The sequence below is a fragment of the Acipenser ruthenus genome, chromosome 6 (assembly GCF_902713425.1).
Source record: "Acipenser ruthenus chromosome 6, fAciRut3.2 maternal haplotype, whole genome shotgun sequence".
In the NCBI taxonomy this organism is placed as follows: Eukaryota; Metazoa; Chordata; class Actinopteri; order Acipenseriformes; family Acipenseridae; genus Acipenser; species Acipenser ruthenus.
In genome coordinates, this window is record NC_081194.1 from 27,826,128 (window position 1) to 27,847,023 (window position 20,896).

At 38.1% G+C, this 20,896-nt stretch overlaps 1 protein-coding gene across 4 annotated transcripts in view; it reads right to left on the reverse strand.

The window, feature by feature from the left end:
- Positions 1 to 20,896, reverse strand: part of LOC117411389 (acyl-CoA:lysophosphatidylglycerol acyltransferase 1-like) — an 84,095-nt gene that overhangs the window by 36,992 nt on the left and 26,207 nt on the right. For all 4 annotated transcript variants that reach the window (XM_034018831.3, XM_059025307.1, XM_034018830.3 and 1 more), the window contains exons 4-6: positions 9,911 to 10,029; positions 5,668 to 5,763; positions 4,567 to 4,840 (exon numbers count right to left, since the gene is read on the reverse strand). In XM_034018831.3, the coding sequence (XP_033874722.3) occupies positions 4,567 to 4,840; positions 5,668 to 5,763; positions 9,911 to 10,029 (489 nt within the window). The remainder of the gene's footprint in view (positions 1 to 4,566; positions 4,841 to 5,667; positions 5,764 to 9,910; positions 10,030 to 20,896) is intronic.

Consider the following 20,896-nt stretch of genomic DNA (forward strand, 5'->3'; position numbering starts at 1 on the left):
GGCAAAAGCAAAGGATAAAACTGAGACTACACATTCACAGCTCTTTTACGTGTGAACAATCAATGCAACAGGAAACACCTGATCGATTAGAAACACCTGCGAGCCAAATGTCCTAATACTTATGATCACATAAAATGGGGGGATGGAACTCAAAGTGCTGTTATTCTTAGTTGGTAAAACATATATGTTTTGAAACAGCCAGAAATAAAAGGTGACATTCTGTACATTTGCCTCATATTAATCTTTTACTCGTATTTTTATATTGCTTGAGTGTACAGTAAAAATAGCAATTTTGACAGCAAAAATAGCAACTTTAAAAACTGAAATAGCTTGGTTGGATAAGTGTCCATCCCCCTTGTAATAGCAATCCTAAATTAGCTCAGGTGTAACCAAATCGCCTTCAAAATCACACACCAAGTTAAGTGGCCTCCACCTGCGTTAAATTGTAGTGATTCACATGACTTCAGGATAAATTCAGCAGTTTCTGTAGGTTCCCTCTGCTGGGTAGTGCATTTCAAAGCAAAGACTCAACCATGAGCACCAAGGCGCTTTCAAAAGAACTCTGGGACAAAGTTGTTGAAAGGCACAGATCAGGGGATGGGTATAAAAAAATATCAAAGGCCTTGAATATCCCTTGGAGCACAGTCAAGACGATTATTAAGAAGTGGAAGGTGTATGGCACCACCAAGACCCTGACTAGATCAGGCCGTCCCTCCAAACTGGATGACCGAGCAAGAAGGAGACTGATCAGAGAGGCTACCAAGAGGCCAATGGCAACTTTACAAGAGCTACAGGCTTTTATGGCCAAGACTGGTCAAAGTGTGCATGTGACAACAATATCTCAAGGACTCCACAAATCTGGCCTGTATGGTAGGGTGGCAAGAAGGAAGCCATTACTCAAGAAAGTCCACCTTGAAATCCATTTGAAGTATCCAAAAAAAACATTGTAGCCATGTGGCAAAGAGTTTTGTGGTCTGACAAAACTAAAATTGAACTTTTTGGCCTATGTTTGGCACAAACCCAACACAGCGCATCACCCAAAGAACACCATCCCTTCTATGAAGCATGGTGGTGGCATCATCATGTTATGGGGATTTCTCATTGGCAGGGACTGGGGCACTTGTCAGGATAGAAGGGAAAATGAATGGAGCAAAGTACAGAGGTCCTTGAGGAAAACCTGTTGCCCTCTGCAAGAAAGCTGAAACTGGGACGGAAGTTCACTTTTCAGCATGACAACGACCCAAAGCACACAGCCAAAGCTACACTGGAGTGGCTAAGGAACAAAAAGGTAAATGTCCTTGAGTGGCCCAGTCAGAGCACTGACCCAAATTCAATCGAAAATTTGTGGCATGACTTGAAGATTGCGGTCCATCAACGCTCCAGTTTTGGAGCAGTTTTGTAAAGAATGGTCAAATATTGCCAAATCTAGGTGTGCAAAGTTGGTAGAGACCTATCCCAACAGACTCACAGCTGTAATTGCTGCCAAAGGTGCTTCCACCAAGTATTAACTCAGGGGGGTGGAGACTTATCCAATTATGATCTTTCGGTTTTGTATTTTTAATATATAATTTTTTTCTCAATAAAAACTTTTTTCACCTTAACAGTGGTTAAGTAGATAAGTATGGTGTGTAGATAAGTGGAAAAAAATCCTCATTTAAATGCATGAAACTGTGAGGCACTGACACAACAACATGTGAAAAAAGTTCAAGGGGGTGTAGACTTTCTATAGGCACTGTATATACTCCGAGGAGCAGTCTGGTTATATCGCCACATTTAGTGTAGCAAACAGGAATTCAGATGCTTCGTTCACCACAGCTTGAGGGTACTGTGCGTACATGCCAGCCCCGGGTAGGTGATACTTTATCAGGTTTGTTAACAAGGTTATTGCAGCCAAACTGATCAAAGAGCCACTCTGCACATTTGCAGTAGAAAATACATAACTTCTCCATTTCGCAGGTTCCGTTAATTGTCCTTTGTACACTAGCTAATGTTTAACTCTACTAACCTAACACCTGCGGGCTAGTACTGATGTACAGATAACAAATGATATACAAGGCATATTAGTTAAGGGAAGTACCTTTACCATAATAACGTGTGCTATGGAACAATGACAAATGGAAGAAAATGGTTAAGCCTACTAAGCAAAATGGAGTGCTAAAAAGATAAATCATTCAGGCGCATATTTTTCTGAAAAGATGATGAGAACATGTGCTTATTATATGCAACTATTTCAGTTAAGTTTTGAGGAGATAACCCCAACAACAAAGCTTTGGTATGGTCTTTTATCATTTTAACTTTCACAGCTTGCACAAGAAACAATAATTTCTGTGAAGGGCACATTGAAATTAGAATTTCAAGCTAACTGTGTGCTAAAAACAGGCTGTCAGTGCCTTCAATCAAACAGGCTAAGTATTTTCAATTGATCACTTAATTTTCTTTAGCTCATTTTCATTCAGGGGTTGATGCATTCAAAAGACAAAGCTCTCCGTTTATATAAAAAAAAAAAATTTGTTGGCTGATCATTTTTAAGTATGCTTGGTGGTAGCAGGTCGATCTAAACAGAAGTAGAGTGCCAATCAAACCTACAGCCAGGAAATGTTCTAATAATAGGAACAACAACTAATTAGCCCAATAACAGCCAAATGGTAAAGCTGATGACACACTGAATCGGGAGGTTCGGTCCTTACCTAACCAGGGCTTACTCGACCTAAATATCAGTATGCATGTTCTGTAATATTACTGGATTCAAAGACACTACCATGGGGGTAAATCTGTAGATTTTCCCCTCAAATCCCACAAGAAAGAAGATGGTAAAATAATTAAAACATAGGACTACATTCACAAACCTATTTACACCAAATCATATTTACAATTCTAAAACAAATAAAGACTGTGCTAGGGCTGACCGTCACCATAGCTACTAGTTTATATTTAGGCTTGCTACTATTCGATTTTTATTTATTTAATATCGACGTTTATTTTAGGAAGAATTTACCGTTTTTTTATATTTTTATTTTTCAATTCAAGCAGAGAATGGGTGAAATCGACTTTTATGCTTTAAAAAAACTCAGACTTTTTATGCCATTGAGAAACGTCTTGTTTATGGAAACCCGTTTGTCATATTCAACATGCAGCAAAAACATGGTTACCAACATTCTAATTGTAATAATGTTTGGTCACAGCAGAGCTATACCTTGTAAAGATAAAGAAACACCCTCAATTAGCTCTATGCATTTAGTATGACCCACTCTCATTTGCAATGCAATTTCTGAATCTGAGAAGCAGTTTTTTTACACACTAGCAGCAGGTGGTCAATGAATGACATCGGTGAGTGAATAGCAAGGTAAGCTGCAAGTCTCAGTTCTCCTTGTTTCACATTGTTTTTCGGAACACCACTGGAACGTTGCTGGTTTCCATATATCTGTCCAAAGTTTACATGCTCGGAGCATGTGCCCTTTTATGCTTATCGGTTTCCTTGTGAGATAAGGTATGGTTTGTTAGCAGTAACGGCAATAAGCTGTTGTATCATCGGCAGGTACTTTCGCTAACCAGACTTTAAACTGTACATCTTTTCCCCCCACTCGGTCTGTGTTTTTGCACATATTTAAACCACTTCCCCATTTTGAATAATATTTATCATTAACACTTGTAAAAGTCTGTTTTACAGTTTTACGTTGACTTTGTAAACGTCGTCCGAAATCTTGCTCCAACCCGTTTAAGCTTCACTAAATGGCTGGCGACACCACCTTCCTTTCTCTATTGATTCTGCGCGATGACAGTGCATGCTAAATACAATTTTCAGGTGATTCTAACTAAAATTAAAAAAAAAATCAATTGTAATCCCTTTTTAACTGATGACAAAAAAATTCAGTATTATTTCATAATAAACAAGAACCCCACTCAAATACATCTGGTGTCAGTCATGTGTAAGAATATCCATATTAACCAATCCTGATAAAAAAAAAGTAGGCGGGTTCACCCTTTTCTGGAACCGGATTTGCTGAGTGTGATCATATGAGAAAAGAAGCCAGGAGGACGGGTGGGTGGGTTTGATTAACTATGGAATTGTGGTGATTGAAGTCCTGCGCTGGCAACTTCTAAATGTACTGTATTGTAATTGAAAGGAACAGGAAAAAACATGCATGATAAAAAATAGCCAAACCACCAAAGACAATATTTACCTGCTAGATGTTTTAAAAACTAGCCAAATTTAGCTGGAAAACCACCAATCTGACAATAACTACCTTCGAATTCCTGGCTAACTAACTAACCTTCTAACCCCTGAACACAGATGGAATAAAAATATGTTAATAACACAACACAAAGCATTCCTTCATTTGCACTTGTCTTCTATCAATATTTTGACCAGCTGCAGTTCTCAGTCAAACAAATAATCTGTTTCCCAGGGGAGAGGAAGATTACACAACAGAAACAAACCTAAGGAGCAATGTAGCAACACCAAGTGCTAGTGTGAAAATTATCTAACCAACGCTTTTCTAAAATGTTCTGTTCAATTATTAAATTAAAAATTGTTTAGATAGAGAGCGAACTCCACGTGTCAAGTACCTGATCTTGTAGCGTCTCCTCCCGCAAGGCTCCCATTCTCCTGCTGGGGGCCGAGTGACTTCAAGATGACCTCCGTGGCGCCCATCCTGGGCAGGGTGACGTGCTTCAGGAACGGCAGGTTATATTTCTTTGAGAAAGACTGGCTAGTTTCCCTCCGTTTTCTCAGAAAGCCCCCTTCGGGGAAGAGAACTATCCATTTTCGGTCCCGGCTGTGGTAGTACTTGTCTAAATGATCTTTTAACAGGAATAGCTGTTTGTCACGATGTGCTTTTCCCTGCAAAGAAAATTAAAAGAAAAGCAGAGAGCTTGAAACTCCATGTTGAGATTTTTTTTTAGATATTCTAAAAATCATTGATGGAGATTAGTTTAAAGGAATATTGGCAATGCTTGTTTTTCACCTTAAATAAGTGGTTCCAAAAGAATAAAATGCTTAGTATAGGAGATTTTATTTAAATATTTAAGAAATTCAATGGGATTCAGTGTTCAACTATCTTATTGTAATTATGTATGTGAATTGTAATCTACCTACTGTATAGTCCCCGAGACACCAATATATATGCAATATATTTTTCATATATTGGTCTGAACTGAGTTTTAATCTGAGCCATGCTATCTATACAGGTTTACAATCAGCTCTCTGAACAAATCAATAATCTGATCAATCCCAACTGGTTCAATTTAGTGTGAGTCTACTGTGAATGAATGAATGAATGAATAAATACATAAATAAAAATACTCACAGACTGAAATCTTAAAAAAAATAAGAGACAAAATAAAAGTCTACTTAATTATTCACTCTGTTGTGACTGTAACAGAAGGAAAGAGCTCTTTTGCAGGTAGATGGCAGAATTCAGCTCTATGAATACAGGTCATGTAAGGAGAGCCGGAGAGGAATGCAGTGTATGCGAAAACAGCATGTCAGGAATGCATGTCCGTGAAGAGGAGAACAGACCATCAGCTGTGCTCGTCTCTGCCTCTCACTTTACAAGGAAACTAACCCTTCATCCTTTTTTTTTTTTTAACCCAGCCACCTACACTGATTTCTCTCTACTTTCTAGGGCAGGACATCCCTCTAAACTAAGATGATTGAAGAAGCCTTACCTGTCTGATAAAGAAATCCCCGTGAATTAAAGATACAAGGCCAAAATTTGTGTATTTGAATACGTGATCCATTAACCACATCATCTTGCGGACAACCTAACAGAAAAAAAGACCAAAATGACTCAGTACATGGAAGTTCCATAAAACTAAAACATTTTTAACTGGTTCATTACCTTCTGTATACAATTATGTAACAGATGATTTGTGCGAAATGCACAAATCATTTAGCAATTGAAAGTGCCATTGCAAGATAGGGTTACTGGATTATTGGCAAAAGTCCAAAAATGCTAATTCCAAAGTATTCAAACCTTTTGATGCTACAGTGCCTTGCGAAAGTATTCGGCCCCCTTGAACTTTGCAACCTTTTGCCACATTTCAGGCTTCAAACATAAAGATATGAAACTGTAATTTGTTGTGAAGAATCAACAACAAGTGGGACACAATCATGAAGTGGAACGAAATTTATTGGATATTTCAAACTTTTTTAACAAATAAAAAACTGAAAAATTGGGCGTGCAAAATTATTCAGCCCCTTTACTTTCAGTGCAGCAAACTCTCTCCAGAAGTTCAGTGAGGATCTCTGAATGATCCAATGTTGACCTAAATGACTAATGATGATAAATAGAATCCACCTGTGTGTAATCAAGTCTCCGTATAAATGCACCTGCACTGTGATAGTCTCAGAGGTCCGTTTAAAGCGCAGAGAGCATCATGAAGAACAAGGAACACACCAGGCAGGTCCGAGATACTGTTGTGGAGAAGTTTAAAGCCGGATTTGGATACAAAAAGATTTCCCAAGCTTTAAACATCCCAAGGAGCACTGTGCAAGCGATAATATTGAAATGGAAGGAGTATCAGACCACTGCAAATCTACCAAGACCTGGCCGTCCCTCTAAACTTTCAGCTCATACAAGGAGAAGACTGATCAGAGATGCAGCCAAGAGGCCCATGATCACTCTGGATGAACTGCAGAGATCTACAGCTGAGGTGGGAGACTCTGTCCATAGGACAACAATCAGTCGTATACTGCACAAATCTGGCCTTTATGGAAGAGTGGCAAGAAGAAAGCCATTTCTTAAAGATATCCATAAAAAGTGTCGTTTACAGTTTGCCACAAGCCACCTGGGAGACACACCAAACATGTGGAAGAAGGTGCTCTGGTCAGATGAAACCAAAATCGAACTTTTTGGCAACAATGCAAAACGTTATGTTTGGCGTAAAAGCAACACAGCTCATCACCCTGAACACACCATCCCCACTGTCAAACATGGTGGTGGCAGCATCATGGTTTGGGCCTGCTTTTCTTCAGCAGGGACAGGGAAGATGGTTAAAATTGATGGGAAGATGGATGGAGCCAAATACAGGACCATTCTGGAAGAAAACCTGAAGGAGTCTGCAAAAGACCTGAGACTGGGACGGAGATTTGTCTTCCAACAAGACAATGATCCAAAACATAAAGCAAAATCTACAATGGAATGGTTCACAAATAAACATATCCAGGTGTTAGAATGGCCAAGTCAAAGTCCAGACCTGAATCCAATCGAGAATCTGTGGAAAGAACTGAAAACTGCTGTTCACAAATGCTCTCCATCCAACCTCACTGAGCTCGAGCTGTTTTGCAAGGAGGAATGGGCAAAAATTTCAGTCTCTCGATGTGCAAAACTGATAGAGACATACCCCAAGCGACTTACAGCTGTAATCGCAGCAAAAGGTGGCGCTACAAAGTATTAACTTAAGGGGGCTGAATAATTTTGCACGCCCAATTTTTCAGTTTTTTATTTGTTAAAAAAGTTTGAAATATCCAATAAATTTCGTTCCACTTCATGATTGTGTCCCACTTGTTGTTGATTCTTCACAAAAAATTACAGTTTCATATCTTTATGTTTGAAGCCTGAAATGTGGCAAAAGGTCGCAAAGTTCAAGGGGGCCGAATACTTTCGCAAGGCACTGTATGATAATATTTTCTACAATGTGCTAGAAATTTCAATATGAATGCAGAATCTAATTCTAGAAAAGTCTAGAAAATGCTGGATTGTAGGTGAATATTCTTAGAGAGTATAAAAGGCATAGGATGATTGCTGTCATTATCAATAAGTCAATATGGAAAAAAGTAAAGAGCTATCTGAAGACCTTGGGCAGTAAATTATTTATTGTCATAAAGCTGGAGAAGGATACAAGATTTCCAAGCATTTGAGTATCCCAATTTCAACTACTGCTTATATTATCAATAAGTACAAGACTCATGGTACTGTCACAACGCCCCCTCGGTCTGGAAGAAAGAAGGTTCTTTCAACAAGAACAAATAGAAGAATTGCGAGGAAGGTTAATAAGAATCCAAGATTGACTGCCAAAGATTTTCAAAGTGAATTGGCTGCAAGTGGGACTGGGGTTTCCATTTCAACCATAGGTCGAGTATTGCAGGCGAAGGTTTCAATGGTTGCAGGCCAAGGAAAAAGCCCCTCTAGGAAAACATCACAGGGACAATCGCTTAAAGTTTGCAAAACGGCATTTGAATAATGGATATGGTCAGTTCTGGTCAAATGTTTTGAGTGATGAAACTAAAATCAAGCTATTTGGTCACGCTTATAGTAGTTACGTTTGTAGATAGTTTGGTGAGGCATACACAGAAAAGAACACCATACCTACTGTCAAGCATGAAAGTGGTAATAGGCTTCTATGGGGCTGTTTTTCCTCTAATGACACAGGAAATTTAGTTCCATTACATGGTAAAATGGATTCCATAGCATACCAAAAGATATTGGCTAATCATCTGAAATCCTCCAGCTACAAAACTTGGTTTAAAGTGTAACTGGACGTTCCAACACAACAACGATCCAAAGCACACAACAAAATCTACTTCAGAATGGTTAAAGAAGAATAAAATCAAGGTTCTGGAATGGCCTAGTCCAAAGTCCCGATCTAAATCTGATTGAGAATCTTTGGTATGAGTTGAAGGAGGCTATGCACAAGAGAAGTTCTCAGAATTTGAATGATCTGGAACAATTTTGCATTGAAGAAAGGTCAAAAATCACTAAAGAATAATGCCAAAAGCTCATTGACAAATATCCTAATCGTTTAAAAGAGGTTATTATTGCTAAAGGTGCCTCAACTAGTTGTTAATTTCATTTTCCTTGTCAGGGTATAAATACTTTTTAATTAGCATTTTTAGCAAAAAAATTGCTGAAATAAAATCTATTTCTTGTAACTTTTTTCTCATATAAAACACACTTTAACCATGTTTTGCTTCTCAAAAATAGCCTGTGTGATGTGTGTAGTGATGCGTGTATTAAAATCGGCAACAAAAGACGGGACTACGAGTACACAAACAGCAACACGACTGAAAAGACAAACAATGACGGCACTGCCCGATCGTGAATCATCCATGACATACAGGCAGACATTTCCAAAGAAGTGTCATTAGCTTCCTGAGGAATTCATAGAGAACTTTTACAATTTCAGCATTTCTAACAAACAGCACCCTATATAGACCTATCTATCTATCTATATATTGATTTGAGTAAACAAACAAGAGTTTTTAATGCTCTTGACAGGGGCATAGTTGATAGTTATATCAATTGTAAAACATAAGGTTATTTAGCTTTAGAGTATCATAATCTAGATGTACAGTATATAGGAGTCACCTGTCAGTCCATACATACATATAACACACAACCGATTGCTATTAACAGTTAATTTTTTTTTACACAGTAGTGGCAAAAGATATGTACTGTATGTTACTAATGAATGTCTGACAAACAGGTCACTTAACGTATTCTGAAATGGTTCTCAATACTTTAAGTTCTGGCTGGAGAGTACAAAAAGTGTGGCGGTTTTATTGTTTGCAAATTGTGTACATGGAATTTGAAATACTAAATTAGTAGTAACCATACAAAACCAGACATGACGTTCAAGGGTTACACCCTGCAACATATTCCAATTGCCAGTTTTACCTTTTACTTCACTTATGTAATTTAAATTTAAAACTGAATGAAAAAATACCATATTGTCACAACTGAATTTTTGTTTTGTTTTGCTGTTTTGTAATTCTATGGTATACTGGGTTTCAATATTTCTCTGCTGCAAGAGAAATCGTATCCTTCTCTCAAATATATATTTTTTCTTTACATATTGCAAGCAAGTAGCTGCAGCAATGCCATTATAGCTCCTGCAAAGACGGTTTCTTTTTGAAGGGAAAGTTTAATGAATGAAGTAAAGACATTTTAGATCACTGTAGATAACATACCGTCCCCTTGTCTTGTAGGCACATCATTAGTGTGCAGACGTCACCTGTCGCCTGATGGTTTGCAATTACCACGGCTGCTTCTTCTGAAATAGGCCGGACATCATCTCCCCATTCCATTACTGAAAAACAAAACATAACACTGCAAAGGTGAGCAAATTGTCAGGCAACTTGTAAAAAGGTTTGTACAGTACCGCTACAAACTCCTCCGATTCAGTAGAGGTAACATTCAAAGCTGTCAAACCAGGAACTTCAGTAAATGTTTATGTTCCTACAAAACACCTACATTGTATTTCTTTGTAGCATGGTGTGCACAGAATAGTACCCACAGACTTTCAGAAGCTGCAGGCTTTTGTGTGTAATTAAAAGCAATGCAAGATTTCAATCAGATTTTTTGGGCCTCTTGGAAAAAAACGATGCCTGTTTGAAATAGTGCACTATATATTTGAGTTTGACATCACTGGCTTACAGAATGTAGGCAAATATCAGAACCGAATTTCACTGGACCAACCACTTGATACTAAGTGGATTTTCTTCATTCTCTACGTTGCATTGATTCAGTAAAAAGTGGTTCTCAACTGCGGGCTTCACTGGCTGCTAATGCAAGATTCTGTTTCATTCATTCAGGGTCTTATAGCTGCTGTCTCCATCAATGTAGTTCAATTACATTTACTACACACATCCTTTCAAAGTTTAACCTGCATCTTTGTTTTTATTTAAAAAGCAAACTGTCCCAACCTTCAGAAAAGGTGCAGAAGTTTACATTCAATAGTAATGTTATACAAGTTAGGTATAGGTAAACACATGTACATGTTTATATTCAACAAACGTACTTCAACTGGAACAAACTTCAAACCAGCCAGCTATAATAGTGTGTGTGTGTGTCTGTGAAACAAATATGTTCTTTAAAAAAACACACACACATCTCCAAGCTCTTAACTTTTTGCTCAAGAATAAAAATAAAAAAAATAAAAATAAACAAAAAAGAAACAGTGTTGCCTTTTTTACAGGAAATGTCTGTAAAGCAGATATTTTCAACATGGATCTACGGGATTACAACCTTTTAAAATACAGTAGAGTACTTGTGAAAAATATGCTTTAAACTGTATGAGACTGTGGCAGGACAGCGTCACAGGCAATGGTCTTTAAACCAGGAAGGAAGACTCAGACACAGAAGATACAGTAAAGCGCTAATTCACACGTTTAATTATACACAAACAAAAATAACACGGACAGAAACTTTAAACAAAACACATTTAACAAAATAACAGACGCTAAAATAAAAGGCTATACAAAAAAACTCATGAAATGTAAACAAACAGACACAGAAACCTCCACCAACATTAAATCCAACACTAACCCAGCTAACACCCGTGACCACCTTATTTATACACATTCCCACATGTTTTTGCAGGGAGGATTTTATCTCCCTCCCTCCGTCCCTGCTACCCACTATTCCACACACACCCCCATGCTTCGGCACGGCTTTTGTCCTGCCACACTGCCACAGGGACTGAACACTACATTTTCAATCTGCTTTACAGCATCTATAAAAAGACAGTACTTGCATATTTGGAGATTTTATTAAAAAAAAAGACATGGCAGCATGTGTATTTCTTATAAGAAGGGGAGAATTCTGGAAGGACTTAACCAGATATCTGAGTACTTGAGTACTACAAATGGTGTAACTGATTTCACAAATGCTTGTCCAATTATAGGCACTCAAACTCAGTGTGATTGATTTTGTAAATATGTTGGCATAAATAACAGGCTGCAATACAGTACATCGACATACATACAAAAGGTCAATAAACTAAGTAAGGCAAAGGTGGTGATGTAGTACGGGGGAGTGATTAATGCTGAACTCTCATCTCATCTGCAGAACCACACCCTACTATAAAAAATACAGTACCCACTCCTTCTTGTAGTAGCTAGTGCATTCTACCCATTGATTTATTTAAATTCCCCCTATAATATACTTGTGCTACACCACACAGTTTAACAAAAACATGAACCCTAAGTTTAGATCGAGTTGTATTCTGTACTGTTTACTGATTAAGCACAGTCATTATTCAGATTACCAACTTGAGGCGGAGTGTCCCGCCCCTATTTATTATTATTTGTATTTTTGTTTGCGGAGTGGATAAAAGCGCCACGTCTTTTATTATTATATTTAAAAACCCTGTGAGGATGCATGACTGATAAGCTACTGATTATTTAACTAACTGACAGTCATGCATCCTTACCAAACGCGTGCAGACTCTGGCCGAGGGGTAATAAGATAATTAACAACTAGTTAATCCCTCGCCAGAGTATATAAACCTGCAGCTCTCTGCACTCGGGGTTGAGTGTAGAGAGGAGAGTACGGGAGAGCGGAGGGGGAGAGAGCGCGAGAACATATAAAATTAACAATTGCTATATTTAAATAAATATACTTGTTTCTATTTGTTTGGCCATCGCGTCTTTTTGTTTTGTGTTTTGTATATTGTTTAAATATAGCAATCATCATCTGGCTCAGATAAGGGTTTGGGTCATTGAGTAACTTACTCTCCAATTTAGACACTACTGTATGTGAGTAAAAAGTGTTTTTAGATGAGTAAAATGCAACATTACCTTGAACTCATGACTACTTTTCTATAAATACTGTACATACTTTAATGTTAACTTATGAGGTACGCATTAACTTCATCCTTACATTTTAACTGTAAATGTTATTTTGAGCTACTGTAGCCATTTAGCCCTGCCTTACATTTTAATATTATAGTCACGGAAGTTGCTGCTCTCAATGCAGTTAGCTACTGCATTCACAGAGTCTCCTCCCACTAGTACTAGGCTGTTTCAGTTTTTACAGTTTTCTGTAAATCTTCCTTTCTTAGGTCTCCAGTACGACCAACATGCTCCGATACTGAACCAATGCAAACAAAGAAACGGTAATATAAAGCATCCTGACTTTCTCCAAACACAGAATATTGTATTCATTATATAGATTTACTTTCCAAAAAAATGGTTGACAGATAGTAAATTGTTAAGTCAGGTTTCTAGCAATTCCCAAGCAGGCAACAATTCGCTGTCCCGGCATTCTCTTAGCTACCGCATGCAGTATATTCACAATTGACTATTATTAAGAGGCAGGGAACCAACAAAGTACATTACTTTTTTAAAATATCTGCTGCAATCTTGAAGATATGTGTTTAACCTCTTACTGCTGCATGTAGAGAAGTAAGAAATTTGGCTCACAGGCTGAGGTAGTGGTTGAGAGATTACAGTGCAAGACAGAAGGAAGCTTGTGTTTCTATAACAACCACTTCAGGGAATGTCAGTCATGTTAACCAGCATTCTACCTTGTAAGCAACTGGTTGGTGGGCTTGAACACACGGAAAAACAGGCATACCGGCTGCCTGCCCAAAGTTAACTAGTATATTTTGCTGCTTGGTGCCACATAGTGTATCCAGCAGAAATTAAACCAGCACAGCTAAGTGCATACAACTCACAGAAGCCAAGCATACTGAATAACGCCAAAACTTACGCCAGCAGTCAAAAACATTTAAACAATTACAACCTTGACATATAAATATACTTATTCTTTCGTTACACTTAACAGAACAAGTAAATCACAGCAGACACCAGGAATATAGTAAGTATTTCAGCAGGTTATAACATTTTTAAAAAGCAAGCTATCTACAACAGATATGCCCCATCAAGGATACACTGTAAATAAACATCTACAGCATATTGTAAGTAATGCCCATGCAAAATTATTAAGTAAAGACTCCCATTTCACAGCAGTTTCCAGGTTCTACTCAATTCCTTAACAGCACTGTTCAACTTATTCAAAACACCTAGATAAATAAACAGTGTGGGCAGAATACACATTTGGACAGCAGATACATTTTTTAGTCAAGTTTTAGATCATAAATACTGTATATAGGAGACACATTCATGTGTGCCTATAACTCCATAACAGTGTTTTCTGCCTTTGAGCCAAAACAATTGACTACAATTATGTTTCACATTGAAACAGACATCATAAAGCAGAGATGGAGAAAAATGAACTTTGTGTGAACCTGGATGATAGCCAAAGCATTTGTTTATTTGCAATGTCATGTACCATAGAGTAATAAGTAGCCAGTCTGTGTGTTAACATTTTATTTAACATAAATTAATTAGGAGAAGGAAAATAAATAAATAAATAAAGATCGGCCTAAAAAATCTCTAATTTTCAGGGTTAACGTTCAGCCAGCTCCCGATGCTCAGTGCCATGTACCGTAAACTGAAATATTTTAACTAATGTGCACAAACACAGCCAACAGTCATGATAAAAAAAGATGTGGCAGTTGGGGAGTTGTTTTTTTCATCACATAAAGGCAATAATTCCTAACTTTCCTATTACACCCAGCGTTTGTTTTAATCAGACTTGTAAACTTGGTTGCTTTTCTGCAAAGGAGACTCCGCCCCTAACCAATACGTCATCAGCAAGCGCATAAAAGCTCTGTGTGTTATTCTTTCATGTCGCTTCTTTTTGTTTCGGCTGCTCAGTTAAGCACTGGGAGGCCGAAACAGGAGTTGACCACTTAGAGCCTGGAGGAAGGCCTGCACTCAACCACGGATTTCTTGAGGTTTCCCCCTAAAAAATGAAAGAGTAGGGTTTTTGTCCTTACCTGAGTGCTGAGCGGTTCGTATTTAGTTCTGCGGGGTGAGTGATTGGGTTGGACAGGCTGGGCTCTCTCCCCCAGCACAGTCATGCTCTGGGGGACAGGCCGTGTCTCAGCTGCTGATTTTGATTAATTTCAATATCTGGGGGATATGTGGCAGGGCTCCACTGTGGAGCGTGTTAATTATTTATTATTATTCATTCATGGTTTGGCAGCCTCGTCTTTTCGAGGGGAGGTGGCCACAGCCACTTCCTATCTGCGGCACTGGGATGCATGTAACTGTTCATGTTTTTCCAGCCGGCCTTACGCAGGTAGCCATCGGGCACCCACGGACAAGGCCTCTGGCCAAATTTATCTTGCCATTGTGGGGTGCGTTAATTATTTATTATTATTCTCCTTTCATGGTTTGGCAGCCTCGTCTTTTTGGGGGGAAGTGGCTCATAGCCACTTTCTATCAGCGGCACTGGGATGCATGTAACTGTTCATGTATTTCCAGCCGGCCTTGCGCAGGTAGCCTTAGCCGTCGGGCACCCACGGACGAGGCCTCCAGCCAAATGAATCTTTTACTCGGGCCCTGAATGCCCACCAAAGTCTTTCTCACTCTAATGTGGTAGTACTTTCGGGTAGTGTGTGTTTCCATGTAGCTTTCTTTTAGCCACAGAAGTTCTTCTTCCAAATGCAAATAACCCAATTCATATTAAAATACAGGAGGGTATATTTAAATGTTTGTGTCTGAGTTCCAGTTTTGCCTTGCACAAATTACTGATATCGTACAGCTTTCTTGAACTGGGTTTCACTAGGGTTGCCAATTGTCCTGTTTTAGACCAGACAGTCGGTTTTCAAACTTGCTGTCCGGTTTTGTACTGAAAACCGGACACGCATTGCCCATTAAGACTCAGTGCCAACGTCACCGAAAGGCGACCACCAGCTCTGTGCCAGTGGTGCAACTTTGTGCCTTTAATTATCAATTGCAGTTGCTAAAACAACAAGAGAGCTGGACACATTGACGTCACCACGATAAGCTGCCGTTCAATTATTTTCAGCAAATTGCTGTAAAGATAGATGTTGCTAGCAGCCAAACAGAAGGAAGTGGTGCCTGCGTTGTGCAACAAGCCCACTGGTTCTGTGACAGTCTGTCAACTTTATGTTCTTTAAAAAAAAAAAAAAAATCAAGGTCAGTTGCTAATATATATTACTAATATATATTTAATTACATTTATAAAGATATATTTGAATAAAACATTAATATTTACAGTACATAAAAATGTACTGTAAATAGCATGATTGCGTACTGTGCTATGTGTAGTGAGTCTGTGCTGGGTGTGACTGAATGCCTGCAAAACCTGTGAGTACTTGGGGTGAGCTGCGATTGGTCCCCGTGCTCCCTGCAGTATGCATTTGCATACTGCGTCCTGAGTGGCTGGAGGAATGAATGGACTGATTTGCATGAGAGTGTGTAAATGTGACCAATGGGGTGTGAGCGTAGCGTATGAATGTGAGCGAGTAAGCAGCGCAATGAGTTAGTTGTTGAGTGAGTGAGATAGATCCATTGATTAGGAGAGCTTCTAAAAAGAGCAGAATGAACCAAATTAAAGAGCAGCTCTCACTGCTATTTGAACTGACTACTGGTTCCTGTATCATCATTTCTCCGCCGCTGCCACATATATATATATATATACTTTTTATTACACGCACTGTTTCAAAAGGTACTTCGTAATTTAATAAGAAATGTAATACAGTTACATAGTATACGCAGCACATAAGGCAAGCAACTGAATATAACAAAAACATTGTGGATTTACTTGATTGATGAATCCTGAGTGATGTCATTTGTAGAAAACATATTTGGAAGATGAAGAGCCAGTTTGAAAAAACCAAACTGTGAATACTCAACCATTTTGTTTTTTCATACCATGAGCAATTAAAAAGGCAATTTTGTTTTTGTCCTCCATGTTGAAGAAGGTCCAATTTAGGCTTTGGACGACCTTTATTGCAGGGATTTTTTGTTCCAAACATATTCTACCATATCACTTCTTTTACACTGTCTTGTACACTAGGTATTCAGTACATATTTTACTGAAGCACTACAACCGCTACAGGTAGCACCCCAGTGCTTTGGCATACTATACCCTACTCCATCAGGGCAGTGGCGCCATATAGAGTTGCTACCGCACGTATAATGAGTTGGTACAATGGTAGTGGATTTTAATACAACAACTTCTGTTTACATAATATGCATTATACAAATCAAATGATCGAATTTTGCATGTGAATGACATTTAATGTGTAACTTTAGAGTATTAACACATTGTCAAACGGTTTACAAAAACATACAGCGCGTGAATACCACTTGACAAACCTTCGAAGGTTTAAAACTACCTTCGAATTCCTGGCTAGCGAATGAACCTTCTAACCTTCTAACATAGGCCTACAAATCTCACTTTTTTATTCTTTAAAAGAAAATAGAAGCTAACGTTTCGGTTGTAAGACCTTCGTCAGAGCATTTTAAAATACATAAATTGTGACTGGCTCTTTGCAGACTTCTTACTCTAAATGTCCATTCAGTTTGGCTCTCTTGCACAAAAATGTTTCCAACCCCTGCCCTAGATGATGATGACCCACAAAACTTGACAGGAATGTGTGTACAGTACTAATTTGCATCACAATAAACCCCCAGCCAAAAATAAATGACAGTAGGAAAGAATCAAATTACTTAATTATAACCCTTTGTGTAAACATGATCATAAAGAAGTGTCTTTCTGGGTAAACAGAATAAAGATTCTTTGCCATACAGCTTGCAAACACATATCATTGGACAGGGGAGGGACTTAGTGTCACTCCCTGACGTTTTTTTTTTTTTTTTTTCGTGTGACATCACCAAGATGGGCATTTCAATTTTAAAAGGGCAGAGACAGTTTGAGAGCAGCACGCAGAAAGAAAATATCACAGGAAATTGTTTAGAGATAAGAAAGAAACGGAAACACTGTAAAGATAGAAAGTCAAAGTCAGCTAAAAATGTGTAAATTATTCAGATGAAACAATGTCTTGTAATTTGCCCAAACATCAATGTTTCAACAAAATTTTCAGGAATTATTGTAAGGTCCCTCAGGTCACAGAATAACATGTTTTTATACGTGTATCTCTTTGAAAACACTAAGTGGAATACATCATAAAAAAAAAATACTTAAATACTTAAATACTAGTGTTGAAAAAAAAACATCTGGTCCTTGGGGAGCATACCTGAAAAAAATGCTTGGTCCTTAAAAGGGTTAAAGACGTTCAAACAGTGGACTCTTTTCATTGCAAAATCTGTGAGCCGTGAAAGAACAGGGAAGGAAAGTCAATTCTGTTGACATTTATTTTCCCTGAACTTTCTTCCAGTATTACAGTACAGCACAGGGTTATATTTCTCATCAAGGCATGAGGGCTTCACAATAAAAAAGACCACGGAAGTAAACAGCGGACCCTGACAATGCTTAAGTTTAACAGCAAAATGGAGGCTGTGTGGTCCAGTGGTTAAAGAAACAGGCTTGAAACCAGGAGGTAACTGGTTCAAATTCCACTTCAGCCACTGACTCATTGTGTGACCCTGAGCAAGTCACTTCACCTCCTTGTGCTCCGTCTTTCGGGTGAGACGTAATTGTAAGTGACTCTGCAGCTGATGCATAGTTCACACACCCTAGTCTCTGTAAGTCGCCTTGGATAAAGGCGTCTGCTAAATAAACACATAATCCATACAAAGTACACACGCAGTGCATTACATACATGCTTATGTATAGTGTTCTCTTTTCATATGGTGTGCATATGAACACATGAGCAAAGCTTGGCAAGCTACCCCTGTCTACGTCACTGCTACAGTCTATCTCACGTTAACAGTATAGTGCTAAACTGTGAAGGCAATTTCCTGTGTCAGCGCTCATTAAAAGGGTAAAGGCCAGGGAGAAGGCCAGGTGCAATGCTGGTGTTTACCTCCCTCGTCTTTGTTACAATTTTTATTACACTCAGTTACTTTAGTTTTTTTGTGCTTGGAAAAATAATTAAATTGAATTAAAGTCTACTGTAGGGACCAGGACAATAAAAAAACAAAACACAAAAAATCCTTGAAAAATGTATAACTGAAAATCCCAAAACCCATTTGGTTGGCTTCCTTAATTTAATGGGGTTCATGTGAACAGTAATTATGAGAGAGTGATGCCTGTTTTTAAAGTTACACACAAATTAAGCAAAAACGTAAATCAAACACATCAAAAATCCTGTACCAAAGTCAGCCTTATTTTGTCAAAACTTTGAATTACCACAGAACAGTACACATTTAGATAGTGGTCAATTAATCCTGAATGGATCCTGTTAGCACCAGGGAAAACCAAACACACACAGCAGCATCCCCCCCACCACCCCACACCATTCCAAGATGAGCAAATATGATATAAAATGTGTTAAAAGTCTAATTAAATTATTTCTTAGTGTTTACCAAATAGATTACATATGATAGGCTTTAATTACATCAACCAAAAAAGACAGTAAAATCTGTTTACTGTAGCCTGAACCATGCCATATCCTGTAACAGGATATAAACAGTAAGGGCAGGAGATGGATTTGTGTAAAGGAGGCAATCAGTAAGCAGACCCAAATGTTCACTCCCATTGGTGAATGCTTAAATTAGGGTTTCACTGTTTATTAATCTGTTTCAAAAGTACTTATTCATGGTTTAATATACAACCTGTTCATTTGGAGCAGACCCTTGCTATGACGAGACTGTCAGTTGCATATTACTTCAAGATAAAGGAGAGCTGAATAGGTTCCACAGAATCCGATACATCGAATGAGTTTTCATATAAAATGTAATTTCAAAGCGATTGGAAACAGCCAAGAAAGAGCACAGGGAAAATGCTTTTACTGGTGTCTGTTACAGTACTTATACAGTATGTGTGAATTGAACTGTTTTAGTAATTTCAGGGGGTTTGAATTTACACATTGAATGCCAGTGTCAAAATTCTACTATGAAGACACACACGACTCATAAGGATTTGATGGCGTCTTACACAGTTGTCATTTGCAGGGGATGTGTAAAGTATGAATTATGTTTTGCATTTATAAAGGCTGTTGTATAGTGGCTAATGCAAAACATCATTACTATAGTCCCACGGTACTGTACATAGGGCCCGTGGGCTGGACATGGCCCTTCTAATGATTTACAGTGGCCCGAGGTTGGAAGTGTGTCTAAAGGGATGAGAGCTAAGTTATGGAATGCTTTGATTTTCTCTCAACTGTGAAACACACCTGGAAAGAGGTGTTACAAATATATAAAAAAATCTGGCCTTGTTTAATAAGAAAATAACGTTTACGTTGCCTAGACGACTGCAGGCAGTCTCGGACACGCGCCTTCTGGTTGCACGCAATCAACGTTTATTTTCTTGGCCAGTGACTTCCTTTTTCTCAGTTAAGATACAATTTTAATTTTCTTTAAAAAAATGTAAAAGTCTGTTTAAAACTATTAATATTTAATGTAATACTTTTTGTGTTTAAAAGTAAAACATAATACGAGAGCTTATACAGTTTTAATGGTAGTCAGATGTAAAATGTCAAAAAATACTGAGTATATTGGAGGCTGCATGTGGCAGGATAGCCGCAGAGGGAAGACTCAGAGACAGAAAATGCAGTAAAACAAAATTATTTTAATTGACAAAACACAAATAAAAAGGCACAAGGGCCAAACAAAAGGTTTAAACATCAAACAAAGGCTTACAGACAACACCTACTCTGTCTCTTTCTTCAAACAAAACACTCCAAATCACCCTCCTCCTAACAAAGAGTTTCAACTGTCTTTTATAGTCTGTGGCTGGAGCCCAATTAACTAATAATTAACAATTAAACACTTAAGGCTCCAGCCACATTCTCACATGTATTTTAGAGGGAGGAATTTAACCCCCTCCCTGCCAATCCAAAACAAACAAAAATTCTAAGAAAAACAACAGTAAAAATAACAATAATAAACACAAATTATAGGGGCGAGCTGGCACCCCATCACACTGCATTGTTTTCACAAAACAATTCCTACAGTAAATGCGCTATTATAATTGGAATTTGCATTTAAACTTAAACACTGGCAAATATCACCACTGTTTTCCTGTTTGGCGAGAGTTGAAGTAGTTTAATTTTAACAGAAACTTGATTATTTTATGTCAGAACAAAATATTCAAGTCGCGTGTTAGCTTTTCTCAAGTACATGCTGATATTTCTTAGTACTGATGCAAGAATAGCGTAGCTACGGAAACGAAATCTTAACAAAAAAAGTGCTGTGACATTTAAAAAAATATATAAAAATTCCTAATTACCC